This window comes from Podarcis erhardii, assembly GCF_964252035.2.
Source record: "Podarcis erhardii genome assembly, chromosome: 1".
Classification (NCBI taxonomy): domain Eukaryota; kingdom Metazoa; phylum Chordata; class Lepidosauria; order Squamata; family Lacertidae; genus Podarcis; species Podarcis erhardii.
The window spans coordinates 82,594,148-82,616,135 of NC_138497.1; the positions used below are offsets into that span (position 1 = coordinate 82,594,148).

General features: G+C 42.5%; 2 protein-coding genes across 2 annotated transcripts; both read right to left on the reverse strand.

The window, feature by feature from the left end:
• Window positions 1-384: 384 nt before the first annotated feature.
• On the reverse strand, window positions 385-5,643 carry CCDC86 (coiled-coil domain containing 86). The gene is made up of 4 exons (XM_081839559.1): window positions 5,329-5,643; window positions 4,707-4,836; window positions 3,169-3,243; window positions 385-957 (listed from the first exon to the last, which is right to left on the reverse strand). Exons 1-4 carry the CDS (start codon window positions 5,559-5,561, stop codon window positions 838-840), a joined length of 558 nt encoding a protein of 185 aa, XP_081695685.1. The 5' UTR covers window positions 5,562-5,643; the 3' UTR covers window positions 385-837.
• Window positions 5,644-8,401: 2,758 nt separating this feature from the next.
• On the reverse strand, window positions 8,402-17,341 carry LOC309329069 (membrane-spanning 4-domains subfamily A member 15-like). Its single transcript, XM_081839543.1, has 7 exons — window positions 17,199-17,341; window positions 14,200-14,372; window positions 13,849-13,968; window positions 12,721-12,777; window positions 11,910-12,062; window positions 9,474-9,593; window positions 8,402-9,062 (listed from the first exon to the last, which is right to left on the reverse strand). The coding sequence occupies exons 2-7, from the start codon at window positions 14,368-14,370 to the stop codon at window positions 9,054-9,056; spliced, it is 630 nt and encodes a 209-aa protein (XP_081695669.1). The 5' UTR covers window positions 14,371-14,372; window positions 17,199-17,341; the 3' UTR covers window positions 8,402-9,053.
• Between the last annotated feature and the right edge of the window lie 4,647 nt (window positions 17,342-21,988).

Consider the following 21,988-nt stretch of genomic DNA (forward strand, 5'->3'; position numbering starts at 1 on the left):
TGAGCCAGTGTGGTGCGATAGCTAGACAAGACCAGGAGACCGAGGTTATCCCTCACTCGGCTGAAACCCATTTAGCCATGAAACTCATTTGATGACAATGGGCCATCTTTCAGCCATTCTGCCCAATATGGTTGTTGCGAGGAGAAAAGTTGCCTTGATCTCCTTCAAGGAAAGTTTAAGATAGCAATGTAATAAAATATATGTTTAGGGTGACTTGTGCCATTAATAAAAAATGCTGAAGCCTGAGGGCTTCCATGGAAGACAAGCGCCCCCCCCCAATATAAATACAGAGAGGAGACTTTCATCACTAACCTTGACAGTCAAGCCCCAGTCATTAGCAATCGCCTGACAGCACAAAGCTAAAATATCACACAGGTGCATAAATCCAGAAAGCAATGGTTTTAATAACTGCAGAACCAGTCAAATGTCCCATTCCATCCCTAACCCAGAAGAATACCTTTACAACAGCAACCAGGTTATTTATGATCTTTCATATATAACCCTACAGTCTGGAAGTTGCGAATCCTCAGACAAACCCCTTTAGGGCACTGCCCCATTTCATAAAGTCTGGGGTCTGTTGCTATCCTGGAGAACAGTTAGTTTTTAAAAAGACGTCTAAGCACTTCACTCTGGAGGATTCTGCTTTGCCATCTCCACAGGAAAGCAAAAGTGAGGCTTCAGCTAAGGGGCATCTGGATGCAAGGTAGCCTTCTCTGGAAGAATCTGATCTCCGGGGCCAAGAGAAGCCAGGGAGCAAACCAGCAGTGCATCTGGCCAGCACATCTCAAGAAGCCATTTTCTATTCACGGAGAGGAGGGAGGGAGACCCATCTCGGCCTCATTCCTTGGCTGCTTTGCGCTGCGTTTGGCGTTTCTGCAGCAATGCCAGTGTGTCCCGCTTCTCAATGCGACGCAACTGCTTCTTCTTTGCACGCTTCAGTTTTGCTGGATTCCGAATCTGAAGGAAGGAGCAGAAAAGAAATGACAATGGTGCTGCCAGCACTCTTGTATATGAGATGTAAGAACTCTCAGGAAGAACAAGTCTCCTACTCCTCACCAGAGGCTTCAGAACAGGGATAGACAAGACTTTGGACTTGGGGGTACATCCTTTGATTTTTACTGGATCCAGAGATCCACCAACCAGAATATCAAGGGCAAAAGATATAGTACACTTTGAATGAAAGGATTACGAGTGCAGATTGATTGATCTTGAGTACCAGAACTGAATTCACCTTTCTCCCATGCACCTGCCCTCCTCCAATACACACTCTTCATTTCATCAGTATAATTTAGGATGGATGGATGGTTTTTTTTAAGGTATGTGTGATACCACTAAACAATTGGGGGTCATGCATCTTTGGAGACGTACTTCAAATTATACAGAGATCTGCAAAAGAATCTTGATCTATCATTTGGCATGCACGCACCATATTATGTCCAATATTGTTTTACAACATGAGACTGATGATTTTGTGAATACACCATTATTCTTACTAATAAAAGGTAGGTAAAGGACCCCTGGACAGTTAAGTCCAGTCAAAGGCGACTGGGTTGTGGCACTCATCTCGCTTTCAGGCAGAAGGAGCTGGTGTTTATCCACAGACAGCTTTCCAGGTCATGCAGCCAGCATGACTAAGCCGCTTCTAGCACAATGGAACATCATGACGGAACATTACTATTTTTAATATTGATCAATTATAACTGGTATGCATGAGAGAACGATGTGTGAATCTTTGGAAAGCAGCTCTGCAATGGTGCCAGTCAGGAAAAGCAAAATATGGTGGCCAACAGCTGTAAACAGGACTGTTTTAAGCAAAACATCAGATCAACGACATCTCTTGAGAGATGAAACTGCACATCCAGAAAAGCTGTGCCCATTTGCCTAGACAAAGGCACCAGGATAAGGAAACAGATTATGACGTTTGAGGCACACAACCTGAAAAGGCCTTGCAATCCTGGGACCTAGAGGTATTCAGATGGGCATCCGAAAGATGATGCATGTGCTTTGCGAGCCCAGAAACTGTCCATGTCAGTCTTGCAATCCACAGATTTTAAGAATGGTAAAAATGATCCATTTATGAAACAAAGTCCTTTCAGCACCCCAAGGATAGGAGCTGTAGTCATCTGGAGGGCACAACGTTGGCTACTCCTGAATTAGATACTGGCTCCAGCCCATTCTTGCATTGATCAGCAACTAGGATTATAGATTTTCATCCACATTCACATGGTATTAGTCTGGCTAGAGTCTCATCCATTTTGCTGAACAACATTGTATCTCCATGACTACATTGGGCAAAAAAATCCTGCATTGCAGCGGGGGTTGGACTAGACGACCCTCGTGGTCCCTTCCAACTCTACGGTTCTATGATTTTCTGACTGGGAAAACTCATGGCTTGACAGATGTTGCCATTAAACAGTTACATGCAAGGGCTGGTCTGAAAGAGCTTGTAGGGCAGTTACTGTTTTGCATAACCTCACCCCTGCTCCAGGCCATTGCTTCATATGCTGCAGGGTTTCACTGTGCTGCAATAACTCAATGGAACCAGCAAAACATTAGCAGCTCAGGCAGTGGTGATTTCGGTAATACTTGGCTTGGTGCCGTAGCAACTGAAAGTAAGGTCTGGGCAAGTGCCAATAGTATGCTAACACCTCCAGAAGACATCCCGAAATAGGCCATAGAAAATTAGGGGCTTCTCCACTGGCTTCTTGGCTCAATAAGTGGTGGATATATAGTAATTGTAAGGTGAAATAAGCAGCCTCTCCATCATCCATCATCCAACCACCACAAAGACAAGCTTGAAACTTCTGTACTAATAACTCCAAACAATTTCTAGCCTACACCTCTCTTGGCTCACTCTCACTGGAAACAAAAATGGCGCCCTAGTTTAAGCAGATTTAAACGAGTGTGTTAGGCTAAACTCAACCTAGGGTAAGTGAGGGTTCGGATAAACTCTGTATATTTGTTAGATGAAAACAGGCCCACACCTCCCCTAAACACTCCTCCTCGATTAGCGGCAACTAGGAAGCATGGTCTAACATGTCATTTCTATCAAGCTAAGTGCAACACGGAGAGAACAGATGATCTGTTTATTGCAGCAGTGCTCCTCTTCTCACAGAAGGGAAGTTTCTTCTTCAAGAGAAAACTAAGGACTTAAAAGGGGAGACTCACCACTTGCACCACCTCTGCCTTCCGCTCATTCTCCAGTCTTCTTCTTAAGTTTTCTTCCCTTCGCAGTTTTTTCTCCTGAAGGAGAAGACAGTGAAACCAGTTATATGTATTATTTTAGAGCCACAACAGTGGAAATTTGAACCCTGATCTCCCAGGTCCTAGTCTAGCACTCTATTCACCACAGCACACTGGCTTCCTAGAGTACTTCTGCTATGGGACAGCTATATAATAATAATAATAATAATAATAATAATTTATTTATACCCCGGGCTCAGAGCGGCTTACAAGCAATAATAAAAACAAGATGAATGATTACAACTTAAAAACAAAAATAAAATACAACATTAAAATAATGGAACATTAAAATATTAAAATGTAGCCTTATCGCAGGAGGAGAAGGAAAAGAAAAAAGAAAGAGAGGGAGGGAGGGAATCAAATTGGCTCCAAGCCAAAGGCCAGGCGGAACAACTCTGTCTTACAGGCCCTGTGGAAAGAAATCAGATCCTGCAGGGCCCTGGTCTCATGAGGCAGAGCGTTCCACCAGGCCGGAGCCAGAGTTGAAAAGGCCCTGGCTCTGGTTGAAGCCAATCTAACTTCCTTAGGGCCCGGGACCACTAGGGTGTTGCTATTTATGGACCTTGAGGCTCTATTAAATAGGCAAATAATGGGGAAAGCAAAATGTCACTTAGAGGATCTGAAATATTTTCCTTGAAGCTTGAATTTGTTTTATTCTGGATTCTTTTATTTGATGTTTTAATGTGTTGGGGGGAAATCCCAAAGCAGTTTATTTTAAAATATAAGGCAGTACAGAAATGAATAATAATAATAAAGTTAATTGGTGCCTAGACATTCTGTTGTGGTGACCGTAACCCAGGTTTAAGGGCACTGAAAATTAGCTTATATATCTGAGTTTCTAACACTGCCCAGAAGAGAGGACATGTGTCACAGCAAAGACCCTCTAACTTACTATTGCATAATGGATAGTCCTTGAACATGAAGGGCTTATCCAAATATCTTAACCTGTCAGCAGGACAATACTGGAGTGGGGAGATGCTCTTTTAAGTGTTTAGGTCCTAAGTTTTATAAGATAAGTTATCAATAAAACTTTTGAGTTCAGATTAGTAATATTTTGAAAGACAGTGCAAGTCTTTCAGTACACGTATGGCTTCAGTCAGCTGCTGCACTTAATAACCAGGGAGTTGCCTTGTATGCTAACTGTAGCTTTCATGTTGTCTTCAAGGGCAGCACCACATGCAACACACTGCAGTAATCTAAGAAGTTATCAGAACATGTATTACTGTGAAAAGTCTATCCCAGGTCCAGGAATGGCAGTACCTGGCGATCTAGTCAGAGCTGGCACTCCTAGCTACTTAAGACACTTGGGTCTCCAGCGACAAAGATGAATCTAGGCACATCCTTGGGTGACACACCTGTTCTTTCGAAGGGGACCCGACTCTATTCAGAACAGGCCATCTGCCTGCTTCCAGACCTAGGAACCACTATTCAACAGACCACTTTATATCACAATTTTCTCTCACCTCACGCTCCTTTCGTTTTTCTTCCACCAACTGCCGTGCAAAATCTTTGACTAGTTTCTTTTCCTGACGTTCCTTCATCTTGCGTTCCCAGGAGGTACGCAAAGGCTTATCCAGAGTCATGAGAGAAAACCTAGCAAGGAGAAAACGGAGCCATTACCAGCCACTGCCATGAGTGTAAAACCATACAAAGGCTTTAAATGTATAGGTGTTGGCTTTAAACATATACAATTGTTTTTTTTTTGCTCTTAACTATTTTTAGTTATTTTTAGCGTGCATCGCCTTGATATGGTTGTTTAGAAGGTGCTTAATAAATAGATGATGATAATAAACAACTCAAGTGAAGCTTGTTTCTAAGTTCCTGTTCATCAGACGGGGCTACACACTTTGCAGGCCATGCTCTCCACAAACTGGCAAAGACACTGTGTAGAACAATCGAACTATTCTGTAGAAACGATTGGAGAGGGCTTATTTAGGCATTGCAAACCACCTGTGAGTCAAACTTGTTTCAAAATCAGCAAAAATCAACTGCACGCCACTTGCTTGTTAGTTTGCCCCATACGCAAACGCAGTAAGTCCCGCAAAACAAGGTCCCGCCGCCTAAAGGCGAAGATCAAACTCTCACCGCTTCTTGCCGGTGTCTTTCCATACCCGCCCCGATTTAGGCTTTCCTCTGGGGATGGCGGGCGCCTCCTTCCTCTTCGTTCCCGGGGCAGCTGCCTGCGGTTTCCCTGGTCCAGCTTCTACCGAGGCGGCCGCTTCCTCGCCGTTCCCGGGCTGCTGGACCTGCTCACCTCGGTCAGTATCGGGAGGGGGCTGCTCACTCAGCGGCTCCGCTTCAGAAACAAGCGCCGCCATAGCCCACTCGCCGGTTCCCCCGGAAACTGCTGCTCTGCCTCCCTCCACGTGAGAGAAATACAGGGACGTCCCCCTCGGATGACGTTTCGTCCTCGAGTATATGCGTAGAGCAACGAGAGTGGCTTGCTGTGCCCAGGCGCGTGAGGGAAACGTGGGCGGAGACAGCCATTTGACCGCAATTGGCCAATTGCCCTTCGGCTGCGAAGAGATGCGGTCTTACCCGTTCCGTAACAAAACTTCCGGTTTCCGGTTGTGTGATTCTTCACATGCGGGGCAACAGCATCGGAAATACATGGAACTCAAAAGGGTTGGAAGTTCACCTTCTTGCAGCGCATTGAAATGATCGAAAAATGAATAAAATAAATAAATAAAAAGATTTTAAAAATAAAATAGCCCTTGATGACTGTCACACACCCACCAGTGCATTGCAGGGGTTGGACTAGATAACCATTGTATGCAAACTGTCTTAAAGGGACTGTTGTGATTTATTTATTAAAAGGAAATTTGGCCGCAATCTACAAGTTCTTTTACTTTAGCATAAAAAGGAGTGGAGACTGTAATGTTTTCACTGTAGCTCTCAGCAGCACTAATTTTAATCATAAACATTTCATTTATAGATCTGAACACCACAGAAGTAGCAGAACCTGCACACGAGCATCCATAAAAGAACAAACCACAGGGAAGCACTGAAATTTATTAACAAACCACTTCACACACCAAATGACAAAGATATTTTAGTCTGAATGAAGAAGGCACATGGCAGGTGATGTATAACAACATTCAATTCAATAATCAGACCTGAGATACTATATAAAAACTAGAAAGTTGATTAGGACTAGGCACAAAAAGATTCTGATAAACACACAACGCCAGCAATATATTTCTCCAAAAAAATATATGTGCAGTAGTTTAGGATAGCAGCTTATTTCCATACATACTTTAAATGGATGCAACAATTCATCTTTATATACTTGGTTATAAATTGAAAGGCTCTCTTTTATTGGTATTTTCTGTTAAAACAAGTGCTTGCTCTTCAGTTTCACTGCTATAAAAAATGATAACAATAGAAAAACTAACGCATGGGCTGTTTTTATTTTGATCATATATTTTGTGGTTTTTCATTTTGATTTTGTTCTGTGAACTGCCCTGAGATCTCCAGGTATAGGGCAGTATATAAATCCAATAAATAATAATAATGATGATGATATCTCCTAAAGTGTGCACAGTCATTATATGGACTCTGGGCTCTTTTTTCTATAACAATAATATGTCTGAGAGGATGGCCTGCCTACACCCAGCACAGTGAATTCACTGAGAAATTAAGTTATAAAGCCTATCCTGGTAGGTAAAAAAAGGTAAAGGACCCCTGGACGGCTAAGTCCAGTCAAAGGTGACTATATGGTGTGGCACTAATCTCGCTTTCAGGCAAAGGAAGCCAGCGTTTGTTTATAGACAGCTTTCCAGGTCATGTGGCCAGCACGTCTAAACCGCTGCCATGACGGAAGTCAGAGTGCATGGCAACGCCGTATACCTTACCGTCACAGCAGTACCTATTTATCTACTTGCACTGGTGTGCTTTTGAACTGCTAGGTTGGCAGGAGCTGGGACAGAGCAACAAGAGCTCACCCTGTCGCGGGGATTTGAACCGCCAACCTTCCAATCAGCAACCCGAAGGGGCTCAGTGGTTTAGACCACAGCACTATGCGTTCCCTACCTGGTAGGTATGCTTTTAGGATGTAGAGTGGTGATCTCACTGGCATTCTTGAATGCTCCCCAAGCTGAACAATTCCTTGCAACTACAAAACTAGCACCTTAGGAAGAACTATTCAACCTTGTCCCCCAGAAACAGCCCTTTTGACTTCATTCTGCTGATTGCCCAAACTGCCCCACAAAGATTTAAACATTTTTTTCTGCCTCTGGAAATAATACTGTATGATATCACAATGTGGACAAGCTTTGACAAACATGTTTGCATGCTATGAATACGGAATCTGTCACACTGTCCTATCTATTGCACTTTGGTCAACATCTCAGTTGTTACAAATGCAACACATCATCAGTGCATCTTACTACTCTTTGATCCCATCCCTTTTTATACTGTAACAAAAGTAAACAAATTTAAGCAGATCTCTCTCTCTTTCAAATATCAACCTTTAAGCCTCCAGATGAGGTTTCTGCATAACTTTTTTTTAACAGCATCTCCTTCATACTCTATTGAGTACTTTCATGAAGTAACTGCCTCCCAGTTACAGTAGAGGTGAGCTATCATAATCTTACCTCTAGTGAATTTTCTCAGGCAGATTTTCAGCTGTCTAAGAAATATCGCTATGGGAACCAAGGGGAATCAACATGTAGGAAGATTGGAAGCTTTTTCATATCAGTCAGAATGTTGACCTTTCTAGCTCATTATTGTCTAAAGTGACTGAGAGCAGATTTTCAAGGTTTCAGACAGTAGTTTCTGTCTGGAGATGCCAGGGACTGAGCCATTTGCTTGCTGTGGTTCAGAAGCCCATCGGAAAGTCTGCTTGTGCTCTGGAGAGGTAAAAGAGAACATTGTGTTCTTCTTCCCTTAACTGCCCCTGATTCTATACACTCAGAAAGAAGTCACATTCTTCACTGGTATTTATTCTGAGATTAAGCTTCCATAAGATTGCAGCATTACAGTGCAATTGTATGCATGTCTACTTTACTCCCAGGTATGTACAAGATTGCTGCATTCGGGTACCAGGGCAACCTGAAGAATGAAAGGGATATAGCGTTTGGTATGTGGGCGAAGACTTAATCTATCTTTCTTCTCTGGTTGCAGACAGGCTGAGATGCTGATGAAATGTTTTCCAGTGTGAGAATGCTTGATTTACTGTGAACTGTTCCTGTGGAAGAATATGTGTTGTGCATTCAATAAAAACCCACATCAGTTTTCCCTACAGGAAGATCCACAAGCAGTTTTCTAACCAGCTCAAAGAGCTAGATATTTTCTCAAAAAATTCACAGCACTTTCCCTTCCAATATAGTGTGTGCTTATATGAGTCTCATCATCACCACAGTGTCCATTTCATTACCACAAACCTAAATTTCATGTTGGAATAAGCGCAGACAATCTGTTTGGGCGCTCTCTCCTCGCCAAACCCAGGAGAATTTAGAGGTCAGACTGTTGTCATCCAGGAACACACAGGAAAGCCCAAAATGGAAACTTTTAAAAAGGTACAGAGATTTCCCTTTCTTGATAATTCACAAAAGTGAAGAGAAGTCTTGGATTTGGAAAAACCTTCTTTTCAGCTTATGTGGCAGGACCCATAGAGGAGGGTCACAGGCAAGTTTATAGTTTGTTTTCTCTTTCTAAAGAAAGCCAGGCAAGAGATTAGCAGGATTCCTGCAGTCCATCTTGGAAAAGGTGACATATCTGCAAGAAGTTTACAGCTGCGTAGCTCTAAGCAAGAGAGACCTCTATAATTGCTGCAAATGGTGTGCCAAGAAGTGCCAAGAGAAGCCTTATCACGATGCCTGGAAAGAACAAGAAGAGCAAAGTTGGTAATTGTTGTCTGCAAGCTTTACCCATCCTCTACCCAGACACAACTTTTGCCTCCTTCCATTATTCTAAGAGAAATGTAGGAGCCAGCCCTTTCAGGGGAGAGCCAGGTACCACTGAAATCCCTGCAAAGAGGGAAAGTGAGGATCACAAAAAATTGAAATTATTACATTGAGATCAGATTCTGTTCAATATTTGATGGGGAAAGGGCATAACTCAAAGCCATGTCAGGGAGGGAGGAGAGAACACATTTGAAATTTGCAGGCTACTACCAAGCTTATGATTTTCTTTCCACATAGCTGAGTGAGGAACAGTGTTGATTTAGGGGTGGGTTTTTCCCAGCCACAGCAAACCTGTGACAGAAAAAGGCAGGGATTCACCCTCACCATCTGCCGATAGAGTTGTTGTTGTGCAGATCTGGATCCAACTACCAGGGCAGCGACAGCTGTGCACAGTTCAAGAACCGAAAAGATGATAAACACCGCGTTCAGACCATATATCAGCGTCTGTGGGAAAAGGCAAGAAACAGTTGCACGGGTTGCTATTTATACAGCTCCAGAACTGAAAGCACAATCAAAACCCAATTGCTTGGAAGTGCAAGAGTTAACCTTCCAAAGCAGCTAAGTCCTGTGAGGTCTCTTTCAGTAACACTGATTTGAAAGATCTGAAGAAGATACACAAAATCCTCCAGGGACAGTGAGGTGAACAAATCGAAAGAGGGTCTCCATGCTGAAGCCTAACGGTTGAAAGGTTGATTTAGGCTGTGTACACATGACTAGTTTAAAACACAGCCAGGTTGTCCTTTTAATCAACTGAAGCTGGTTTGAGGTGAAAAGTGCATACAAAGTGCATCATAAGAAAGGACAGGATAGATAATGGATTGCGTCTAGTGTCGTGTGCACACTGTTTTCCATTACTTTCCATTAAATGTTTGTTCTAGACCTTGTTGGAAGGGATAATTTAGGAATATCCCTAAATAACCTTAACTTCATTCCTGAGAATTAGGAAGATTGCAAAGGAGCTCCCCCCGCCCATCTTCTACCCTTACTCCAGAAAAAACAGATACTTGGGGTCCAATCACATAAGCAGGATTTAATAACTGGACCCTTGGCAGGAAAACATGGGTGGAATAAACCTTCAAATCCAAAGAACCATGTACATTATGTCTTTTTTTTATAGCAAGAGACCTGTACACACATTATATAATTAAGGAACTATAACCGCCAGGCATCAATCAATTATTTCCCTCAACTACATTTTATGTAGGCTAGTGCATTTTCCCTTTGAGAATGTTTCCTATTTCTGTGCCTACTGGAATGGTAACTAGCACGCTTTTATTTATTTTCAGTACTGATACTCCATGCTTTTGATCCGCCAGGACCCAAAGAGATGTTAAGACAATGCAAAATAACTTTTAATCTATATATTTGCATCAAGAAAATGGCACAACTACATCAAAACCAAAGCATATCCAGTTAACACCATTCTAGCCTGACAGCTCATTCAAAACATCAGATTTTGATTTCCAGCTGAAAGACAGGCACAGTTCAGGCCAAGGCAGCCCCCTTTTGAAAGGTCACCCCAAAGCAGCAATGCTATAACTGAAAAGGCTCTGAAAGGCAGAAAGTACATGGACCTCAGGGGCAGACTTGAGTGTACATGGGCAGGCAGCTGAGGGATGAAGTAATTCTTCAGGCATCCTGGACCCAGGTTAGCACCACCTTGACTTGGTAACAATGCAGCTGGAACGATACACTTGATACAGCAAGTCCCAATTAGAAGTGTGGCTGCATCGTTTTTCACCAAGTGACATTTCTTCAAGGCCAACCCCATACTAAGTAGCTCAATAAAACACCACCACTGTTCTTTCAAAGCTTGCCGCTAACCTCGGCCCAGTATACCTGAAGGAGCATCTCCACCCTCATTGTTCAGCCTGGACAAGTCCAGCGCCGAGGGCCTTCTGGCAGTTCCCTCACTGTGAGAAGTGAGGTTACAAGGAACCAGGCAGAGGGCCTTCTCAGAAGTGACGTCCGCCCTGAGTAACACCCTCTCATCAGATGTCAAGGAAATAAACAACTATCTGACTTTTAGAAGACATCTGAAGGCAGCCCTGTTTAGGAAAGTTTTTAATGTTTGATGTTTCATTCTGTTTTTAATCTGTTGGGAGCTGCCCAGAGTGGCTGGGGTATAAATAAATTATTATTATTATTTCATTGCCTCATTTGGACACTTCTTTAATTTTGTTTGTTTGAAGTTGAAAAGGTGATTGAGCCAGCTGTTCTTTGCATCTAATCCACAGACAGGTGCAATATGTCTCCATATTGTGCTAAAATATCACACCAAAAAATAAATTTTATACAAAATAAATTTTGATCCACTGGGAGTTTTTAGCACGATTCAAGCCCTTCCTTTATTTTGTCTTAAATGCACCACAGATTCCCAATCTAGGATCTCTCTCTCTTTCTCTCTCTCTCTCCCCCGCTTCTTATTTTTCTCTTTCACAAAAGTACCTTACATACATTTCTAGACATCAGAGGGAAAGGGGATATCACATTATCCCCACTCTTGAATGACAGAGACAGGATGTCTTTATGCTCCTTGTTGGTCACTGACAAAGTCTTGTGAGGGTTAGTAGAGCCTCTCACTTGTGAATTAGCCATTTTCAGTTTCCTATAAGTCAATGGTAAGGCAGAATTATTTCATTTAGGCACAAAACAGTTCTGAAGAGTCTCTAGATGCCTGAAGCCTTTGCTGAATCAGATAACTTTTAGAAAATTATGGACTGCTACTACATGCACATGAAGAGATGGGGAAAAACTTACCTGAACAGAACCGAAGCAATAACCATAACGCATATCAGAATCGTCACACAAATCTCCTTGTTGATGGGTTTGTGCAATCTCAGTACTATGGAGGATTACAGCAACCAATGCAGCAACACAAACTAGCAAGTTGGCAGCGGAACTAGCTTTCACCTATATCAGTACATTGAAATAAAATAAATCAAGAGTTGCTCTATTACATCACTTCCATGTCTCTGAAAAGTAGTCACCTATAGTTGGTCTCATAATTTACAGCCTTGATTTCTTTGGAGCCCTACATATGCATTCCTGAGCGATCCCTGTGCTCTAGAAGTTTGCTTTCCTGATTGCCAAGATTCACAAGTTTTTTTTAAGGCCACAGATGGAGAAGCTGTGGCCCTCCAGATGTTGTTATTCCCATCAGCCCCAGCCCAAATGGCCAATGGTCAGGGATGTTGGGACTTGTAGTCCAAGAACATTTGGAGGACTACATTTTCCTCACCCCTGTGCTAGGCAGATTGCCTGTGATACATTGCAGTGAATGTCCCAAATTTGGACTTTCTCACAACATCGTAGACATTATGATTGTATTAGAGAATTGTTAAACTGACTCACATATCCTACGAAAATAACCTGACCACCTCTCAGCAACTTCACCTTGCCTCCATTACAACAATTATATTTATTTGAACTTTGTCTTCTTAAGGCCTTGGCCAGAACAAACCAAGGATCTGTTTGCCCAGCAAACAACCCTGAAGACGTATTGGCAACAGCTTTAGACACACCTTTATCATGTCAATTTTTCGAAAAAGATACTCAGGAGAATATTTACCAGCCATTGAAGATCTCTTTTCTCCATTTCTACCAACAATGACCCAGAGATCAGGAGCTACAAAGGGAAGGAAAAACCAAGAACAATCATCAGGCTGAGTCTCATTCCATACAGAAACTAGAACACAAAGACTCTCAAGTCAGGTTGCATTGGTCAGAAAGGCCAAAACCTTCTCTAACCCCACCACCTCCTAAGCTCACGCCAACCAGAGGCTTTTTTACATTACCAACTGAGGTTAGTAACATGTGAACCAACTCAAAAGCTACCTCTGTAAAGAGTCCTAAGCTTGAGTACTAAACAAACATTGTCATTTGTGAAGAAGATGCAAGTACCTATTAGACAGAATGGCATCTCCCCAAATAGATTTGCAGCAGAACAAACACTTGGGCAGACCACAGGCAGGAGTGTTGAGTTTTCTTCTTTGGCGATCACTCGTGGCTGAGTAAGATTGTTTTCCATGAAAACGGTCTAAACAGTGAGTCCGTGTGGAGGCCAGTTCTGGATCCACATGTCCTTCCACAGTGGGGACATAGGTTTCTGGGTGGGATTTGATCACAGTGAGGGTTTGCCAAACATGCCTTCCTCTTAGCCCTTTTCATGCTTCTTCAAAGTCCACGACACCTTTGGTAAAGGTTGTTCTCCAATTGGAGTGCTTGCAGGCCTGTGTTTCCCAGTTATCAGTGCTTATACTACATTTTTAAAGATTTGCCTTGAGAGCGTCTTTAAACCTCTTTTGTTGTCCACCAGTATTTCACTTTCCATTCTTAAGTTGGGAATACTTAGAGTAGTTGCTTTGGAAGACAATAAGGCCACAGGCAGGGGTGATGAGTACCTCATGTCTTGGTGCACCTCAAGGACCAACAATTTTTTATGGCAGAAGCTTTTGTGGATTGTAACCCACAAAAGCGTCTGCCATAATATTTCTGTTAGCCTTTTAAAGTGCTGCACAATTCATTGTTGTTTTTGCTACAACACACCAACATGGATACCCCAAAGGGAAATGGTTACATTGGTTTAGGATTCAGCCTCTTTGTGGCTCTAGGCCTCTGTGTCTAAAATTAGAGAGGCCTCCCCAGAAGCTTTGGTAGGTGAAAGAGCCTCCAAGCCTCTCAGCCAAAGTCTGCTTACCAAGATCCCGAACCAGAAGTAGAGCCCACTCTTCACAGTCAGGGTCTTTGAATCTTCTTGTGCTACTGTCAGGGCAACTCCAAAACATATCTCTATAGCCCCCACGACGATCTGCACAGTCTGGAGGGGAAGAACAATGGTATTGTGGATCAGTAATCGTGGACAAGTGCTATAACCCTTGCCAGCTTCACCACCACTTTCCTTCTCCACATGTTAGAGTTGCCTACAAATTGTTCTGTTTCTAATCACCTCCCTCATCACTATCAGGAACATAGAAAGCTACCTTATAGAGACAGAACATTGGGTCCCTCCAGGATTTGGGCCTAGTTTGACAAGCCTATAGGGCCTTACCCCAAGGGCCTTGGGAAGCACATTCTTGGTGTTTTTGCTATAGGTTGATGCACCGTGTGATACAGTGACAGTAGTTCCTGACGTATTTGCTGTGCCTGCTTCCTGCTGGCCTGGCTGAACGACTTTTGAGATGATCCTCACGTTTCCGCATTCTGTTACAGTGGTGGACATTTCTGGACAAAAGAGAGGATAATGGACTTAGTAAGCAGGGGATGAGCAGAACAAGGCGGAACCAGAGACTGCTCATGACATGCACATGTATGCTCTCTACAGAACGGTGCCACGCCCCTTCTCTGCTGGCACCACCAGTCTGCAGTGGGAGCTATGTTCCATACATATTAGGCAACTCATCCTCCAAGTTCCTATACTTATGTGGCCTAGATGGTACCATTCACACAAAAGCGGGAGGCTTAAGGGAACCTCGAGGTTTGCAGAAGCACAAAAAACTCTAATAAGGACCCCTTGCTCCCCCATGCCCCCAAAATGACCAGCCAAAAGAGAACTCTGCACTGCAACATTTTGTCTCAGGACGCACTGGTAGCACCCACGAGTGGATGGTGTCTATTTACCTGAAAGGAGGTGTTATCTTCCCGGCTCTGTTCAGTAATACCTGCAAACTCTCAAACCGATTTAGGCTGCTGGTTGGCAGCCCTGAGCTATATGGCTCCACTGCGGTCACTCTGTATTTAATATACAAGAATTGTGACGAGTTTCTTATGTCGTCTCCTCTCCAAATATGCTAAAAACCTAAGAAGCCTCCATTCTCACCTGTAGCAGCAAGAGCAGTTCCTTCTTTGGGGCCTGCTTAGCATTTTAACAGAGGCTGAATAGACTCCAGTTCTACTCTCACTTGCCAGCTTCGGACACTGTTGTCCATGAAAAGACATCATTCAAAGGAAGACCTCTTGCCAGTATACTTGGAAGCCCCTTCTCTGGCCAAATATGGGCTGCAAGGGATGACTGGTGCTCTCTCACCCTGCTAACCCCAAGAACATGCTCTGGTTTCACCGAAAACCACGATGGGCTCGTCACTGTGGTCAAAAAATATCATGATAACTAATTCCTCCCTATTGCCTCATATTATACATGGGATTGCTCAATTAGTTCTAATGTTGCAGTACTAGCAGGAACACCCTTGGTTCCAGAGGGGATGGTAACATATTGTAAAAGAACAACAAGTTAGGAAAGAGAAAAAGAGCAGCAGCATCACACCAAGGGCCTAGCCCTAGCCGACAGAGGAGCAATTCGCACACGTTAGCAATTGCAAGAGTGGCATTAAAGAAATAATGCTGATTTAGCAAGCAGACTCCTGTGACATCTTAAGGGGACCAATTTATATATTTCTTCCTGCCATTGTTGCTGCCACAAAAGCCTTCTTCGTAAGGGCAATTTCCACAGTAATGCGCATGCATGAAACATTTGCGCATCAGCTGCCTTCAGTGATATGTATGCAACACCAATATTGCAGCTATGGTATCAAAAGGCAGCTGAGAAATGTGGTGGGAACAACAGGGTCACATTCCCTGACTCTCTCCCCGAGGTCATCCGTCAGGGCAACCAAGCAAGAGTGGCCAGGGTGGGGGTGGGGGTCAGAAGCGCACACCTGGCTTCCTGTTGGATATTCCGACTGAATATAGCCTGAATATTCAGCTTTCACTTGTTTTAAAAAGTCTGTTACCCTTTCACTTATGGCGGTGAAAGCAAAATGTGCAGGTCTACAGAGAACTTTAAGACTGTGTGCAGACTGCAGCCAGTATATACCACCCCTGCTGATTTGGGAAGTGACAGGCACACAACATTAACCAAAGTCCACACCTATCTTGCCCTTTTTAAAATGAAATATTTACATTTTGATGCATTTCCCTTCAAACCTGCACAGATCAGAATTGGGCGGGGGGCTGGGGTGGGTGGGAAACTAAAGAAGGATGTACTTGTGTTTTAAGCTGGTAATGCGTACAGAGCCTAAATGCGCAAAGCTAAAATTCTGGTACAAAAAGCTGACACTCTTGAGTCGCTCTTCTACTCCCTCCTTCTTCCTCTGTGTTTTAAACAACATTTTAAAAAGGCATTGATCTCTCTGGCGCAGACATCCTCAGAATGGGGTGAAACCAAGACCCATGCGCCAAATTATATGAGGTGACTAAGACATGGCATAAAAGGAGGGTGATTTGACAAGGGGATGTTACGAAACTGGACAAAAGCAAGCAGAGAATCAGCACAGAAGCAAATACCCTTCTGCATTCTCCATAAGACAAAGAAGTCAGTCTCCAAGCAAAAGAACACACAATTCTGACATCAGTAACGGCAATATCTAAAAACTGGGGGTGGGCATTTCAACCACTTTGTAACTGATTTTAAAGTGTCCATCCTTGAACAAAGGAATTGCAGAGGGAGACAACAGGTCATTAAGAGGTTTAGTGCTGTTTAATATTGGTTTTTTCCATTAAAACAACGGCCTGTGATTCATTAGTTTGTCCATGTCGAGATAATGCATTACCATCAACAACTGTTTTGTGAATGGCCACGGTTAACTACGTACTTATCCCTGTTTAGACTGCCAGTCTTGCATTTCTCTGTGGCCTCACTGTTATGGTCTTCCCCCATGTACTACGGAGAATACTTCACGAAGCCGACGAATGGACTCTAGCCCAGGAAAGCTTCTGCCAGAATACATTGGTTACTAGACTTTAAGCTGCCGCAACCCCCTTGGCTGCTTCGGAAGCAAATGTGGAGCAGTCTATTTTTTAAGAAAAGGCAACGATGATAAAAGTCGGGAATTGATTCTCTCACGAGCTGTCAAATTCTCCTGTCAAATTCTCTTTCTTCTTTTTAGGGCGGGGGACGTTTCCTCAACTGTATCTGATGCACACACTCCCCCCTGCCTTGGGGTTTCCACTAAGCTGCAGATTTACCCCCTACCTGCCACTCTTTCCTCCCCCAACCCCCCCAAAAGCACGCTCATGTTGGAGCAGGGGATGCAAACAGGAGGACAAGCTCACCTGCGATGAAGTCGAGCTCGCCTGCAAAATGCGGGGTTTGCAAAGGTTGGTCTCGCCCTTTCGGAAGGCGCCAGGATCCGTGTCTGGATAATGTTTACCGCCTCTGCTTCTCTCTTGGCGTCTCCCGTGCAAATGGTCGCGAGGGATCCTCCTAGAGCTTAGCTTTCGCCTGACTTTCTCTCCCTGGAAACGAAAGGCCAGGATCCAGCAGGGGGCAGAACGGAGCTGATGGTTGGCGTTCGTGAACTGCCTTTCCGCTCCCGGAGGTCTTCTTGGGCAGTAAACACATTCTTGCCTACTCGCCAGAACCGTTACAATTATAGCTTTGTCAACATTGGGGGCTTGGAGAGGGATAGAGTGAGGAAAAAGAGAGGGACGCAACCTTACCGGTAGGCAACATTATTAGCACCGATAAAGGTGCGCAAATGTTGTTTTTTGGGCGTTCAAAATGCTTTTCGTGCATTGTTGCACGAAGTCATTGTTGCAGCAGCAGCGCTGCAAGGTCGGGTAAGTATTATCCTCAAGTTGCAGATGAGCTGCGTGGTTGCTGAGGCTGAGAGGGGCTTCCCTAAGGAGTTCAGAAATAGGCTGGAGAGTTGAACTAGAGGCATTTGGTTCACTCACTCTGAGCTGTTATTCAAGAACAACATTGTTTACAAAAATTGATATAATTCATAAGGCTGCAGCCCTGGGAATAGTTAGAATGTGGCCTAGAGTCTTTGGAACAGGGTTCTGGATTTCTTGTCTAATCCCTCCCTTTAAAATTCTTTCTTTCTTTCTTTCTTTCTTTCTTTCTTTCTTTCTTTCTTTCTTTCTTTCTTTTACTTTGCTTAAAGGGTAGCTGGGCACACTGTGTACACAACGTATATTTAAAGCACCTGGGAACGGCGGTTTACCTCTCACAGTTACAACTCCTAGTTCAACTACTGTTCCCCAAATTATTTTGGGGGAAGTAATGTGCTTTCAATGTATCGTGTGCATGCAGCCACAGAGCCCATGAGACTTCAGGCACCTGTCATCCTCATATACTCAGAGGCAACTTTACGTCATAGGTGTGTGCCCCAGGCTTCCAGAGTGGTTTTACAGTCAATCCCTGTTCACCAGGAACTCTTGGAATTGTGGTTCTCTGAGGGGAATAGGAGTGGTATCGTGGCGCTTTAAATGTATGGTGCGATGAAGAACTTGAGGGGATTGCCTCATGTCATGGGACAATTGCTCAAACCATGGAAAAAGGAAAGAGATTTCCTAGAAATTTAGAGGAGGGAAAAAATGAAGAGTGGGGGGAGAGAAAGCAGAGCAAAAATGGTGAATGATTCAATGCTACTTTTTTAAATTAAAGTTTTTATTTGCAATTTCAACATAACAAAATATCAAAAACATATCATATTCATTATTTCCCCCCTTTCCCTCCTCCCCAATATACCCTCTCTCCCCCCGAGACTTCCTTCAGCTCCTCTCTCTGATTTCTCAACACATTATTCTCTGCATATTATAGAATTGTAAAGATCCTTATATTGTCTATCTACCATATTATCAATCAATAAATTTGTGTATGTTTATTCAAAGCCTGCCAAGGAGTGCAGTTCATTTTGTTGTCTTTTTAAGTAATTTGTAAAAAGTTCCCATTCTTCTTTAAAGTCATAGTTGTCCTTATCTCGCAGTTTGTATATCAGTTTAGCCAATTCTGCATAGCTCATCTGTTTCTCTTGCCATTGTTCCTTTGTCGGGGTTTCCTCATTCTTCCATCCTTGTGCTATCAAGACTCTTGCCGCTGTTGTAGCATACATGAATAAATTCTTTGTTTTCCATGGCAGGTCTTGTCCTACAATCCCTAACAGAAATGCTTCTGGGTTTTTTTTACAAATGTCATTTTAAACATTTTCTTCAATTCATTATATATCGTTTCCCAATTTTAAAAAATTTCTCTACATTCCCACCACATATGATAAAAGGTCCCTTCCTTTTCTTGATTCAGTGCTACTTAAGGGGTCAAGTGGCGGATAGGACGGCCACTTAAAGATCACCAAAGAAGAGGACAAAATAAGATATATGTTTACAGTTTAGGGGGTAGAGCATGAGACTCTTAATTTCAGGGTTGTGGGCTCAAGCCCCACGTTTGGCAAAATATTCCTACATTGCAGTGGGTTGGGCTAGATGACCCTCATGAGCATCTTCCAAGGGACAATTCTATGATTCTATGATATGTGCACATGCTCATTTGTATGAACAGTTGGAGTCAATATTGCCTCTCTTCATATAAAGAAACTTCTGGTCAGTTATTGTGATGACTGAATCCATTATGTTCCATGTTCCATGTTTCTGGTACACAAGAATATGGTATGTAAATTTATTGTTTAATGTTTATCTTATGCTACTTAGTTTTACATAAAATTACATTATATTATGTTCGTTTATATAATCCAGAGTATACACGGCTGATGAAGCCCGGTTGGGCGAAACAAGGAATTATCCTGGAATCCTTGTCTTATTTTCTGCATGTGCCATACTTTCAAGTTTTTCATCTGATACCTACTTACAAGGAATGCTAGAATTCTCAAAAGCATCGACACGTGGAACACTACAAGATTGAAATAAGCATTCCACATTCTTATATTGCTAATATAAGAACTGAATAGACTATATCTCCTGATCAATCCACTGGACTTTAATCTCTCAGAATATGTTCCGCTCATATGATAATTTGGTCTATGGAATTACATATTGTGACATGATATGTTGAATTGTTTTTTGAAATAGAAGTTATACTGTTACATACAGCCTGTTATGTCATGTGTGTCATTACCAGAGGCAAAATCTAGCAATAATTATTAAAGTTTAAAAAGAAATATAATTCATCTGTTTAATGGAAGCATATCCTAACTACACTTATTAGGGTGTAAGCCCTACAGGAGAAAGTAAGGACTTACTTGGGAGTAAAACATGCCTAGGTTTATGCTCTCACATGCTTGCATAGGTGTGCAGGCACCTGCACACAGCCACATAAATATGGTAGCTAGCGCAACAAAAGAGGAGAGTTGGAACGGAATAGTCATTAAGAGGGAAGTCAGGGTTAAATTCAGCGATTTCGTAAGAAATGTACAAAAAGGAGTTGGAAGGGAGAGAGACGGGAAGTGAAACAATAAGCAAGTTTCTGATCCTCATTCTGAAAAAGACCCAAGCCGTTAACTTGCTAAATGTGTTTCCAAGAATTCTTTGCAACGTTCTTTAAATCCACTGTTACTGTGTTCCTCTTGTGGCTGCTAATTCCGATGGGTTGTCCTTGATTTGTGGCCTTCTTTCTGCTACAACCTTTTCCCCAATATCTATTATGCACTGGGATACAGGTGTCAGGACATGGACGTAGCCAGGGAAGGCCCCCTAAATCAAGTAAATAAATGAAAATACTTAAATGGCCAATTGCCTGCTCTCCACCCCCCTCCCCCCATATATCCATGTGTCAGGAAAAGGAAAAGGAGGACTATTTTGCCAAACAGCAGTTCTCTCTGCTGGATTACTGAGTTCACATTGCAGACTTGATTCTTGCAAAACTGTCCCATGCGGAAGTGGAGGGTTTCAAATCACTTGCTTTCCTTTGCACTTCTTTTCTTAGAAATCATTAGCTGTAATTCAGATGGTGAAATTTACAGAAGAAACCACAAGAAAGGAGAAGATGGTTACTTCTTCCCAGTATTTAGTGACGGGGGGAAAGTTTGTTACTGAACAAACAATGAAATTTTTTCTGGTTCATGCTGAGTGCTTCTTCGGATGACCTGTTTGTTGAGCATTTGTACTGATTTATTTTTCTTTATTTTATTTAACAAGATTGTTGATCGCCCAAATAAACAAGAAAATCTATGCTGTAGAAAAACACCCCTCTAAGCAGTTTGCTTGCATAAAGATAAGGCAGAGGCTAAAGTGGAAACATAAATATATTAGGCACCAGGTGAAAATATTTCTCTTTAGCCAAGCATTCAGCCATTAAATAATCTATGGCCTATTAAATGCAGGGGGAGTGGGCCTGTTATTATTATGCTGTGTATTATTATGCTGAGTAAGTTATATTCTTTTTTAAAAAAATCTTTTTTATTGAGTTTTACATTGCAAATTTAAATTCAAACAATAAGCACCACCATCATTTAGGATTCCCTGAATCCCTTGTCTCCCCTCCACCCGTCCATGGTTTCCATTTCCCACCTTTTTCCACTGCTTCACTAATTTTCTCTATTTTTCTTATTTAAAACACCTTTACCTTAGTTTTAGTACATTACAAACATTACTCGAATCCTACCAAAGTTTTTAGTTGTTTACAGTGTTCTCTTATGTACAATATAAAATTTGCCCATTCCTTTTTAAAGTTCTTCTCTTTCTGGTTTCTGATTTTCCCGTTCAATTTCACCATTTCGGCGTAGTCCATCATTTTCATCAGCCATTCATCTCTGGTCGGGACTTTATTTTCTTTTCATTTCAGGGCCAGTAGTATCTGCGCTGCTGTTGTCGCATATATAAATAATCGTCTCTGCTCATTTGGTATCTCTGCACCTAAAATTCCTAGTAAAAATTCCTCTGGTTTTTCCACAAATGTTGTTTTAAACATTTCCCCCCAACTCATTACAGTATATATCATTTCCCAGAATACATTTGTTTTATTGCGTGTCCACCATATGTAGTAGAATGTGCCTTCCTTCTCCTTACATTTCCAATATACATTTGAAGCAGTTCTATACACCTTAGCTAATTTTCTAGGTGTTAAATACCACCGATATATCATTTTCATATAGTTCTCCTTCAAC

Excerpts from the sequence above, each read along its gene's own strand:
- LOC309329069 (XM_081839543.1), bottom strand. The coding sequence starts at position 14,370 with ATGTCCACCACTGTAACAGAATGCGGAAACGTGAGGATCATCTCAAAA. Across the intron at positions 12,778-13,848 it reads ACTTCTGGTTCGGGATCTTG|CTCCTGATCTCTGGGTCATT; the intron begins GTAAGCAGACTT and ends TTCCCTTTGTAG. Across the intron at positions 9,594-11,909 it reads ATTGCTTCGGTTCTGTTCAG|ACGCTGATATATGGTCTGAA; the intron begins GTAAGTTTTTCC and ends CTTTTCCCACAG.
- CCDC86 (XM_081839559.1), bottom strand. The coding sequence starts at position 5,561 with ATGGCGGCGCTTGTTTCTGAAGCGGAGCCGCTGAGTGAGCAGCCCCCT. Across the intron at positions 3,244-4,706 it reads AAAAACGAAAGGAGCGTGAG|GAGAAAAAACTGCGAAGGGA; the intron begins GTGAGAGAAAAT and ends CTTCTCCTTCAG. Across the intron at positions 958-3,168 it reads AGGCAGAGGTGGTGCAAGTG|ATTCGGAATCCAGCAAAACT; the intron begins GTGAGTCTCCCC and ends TCCTTCCTTCAG.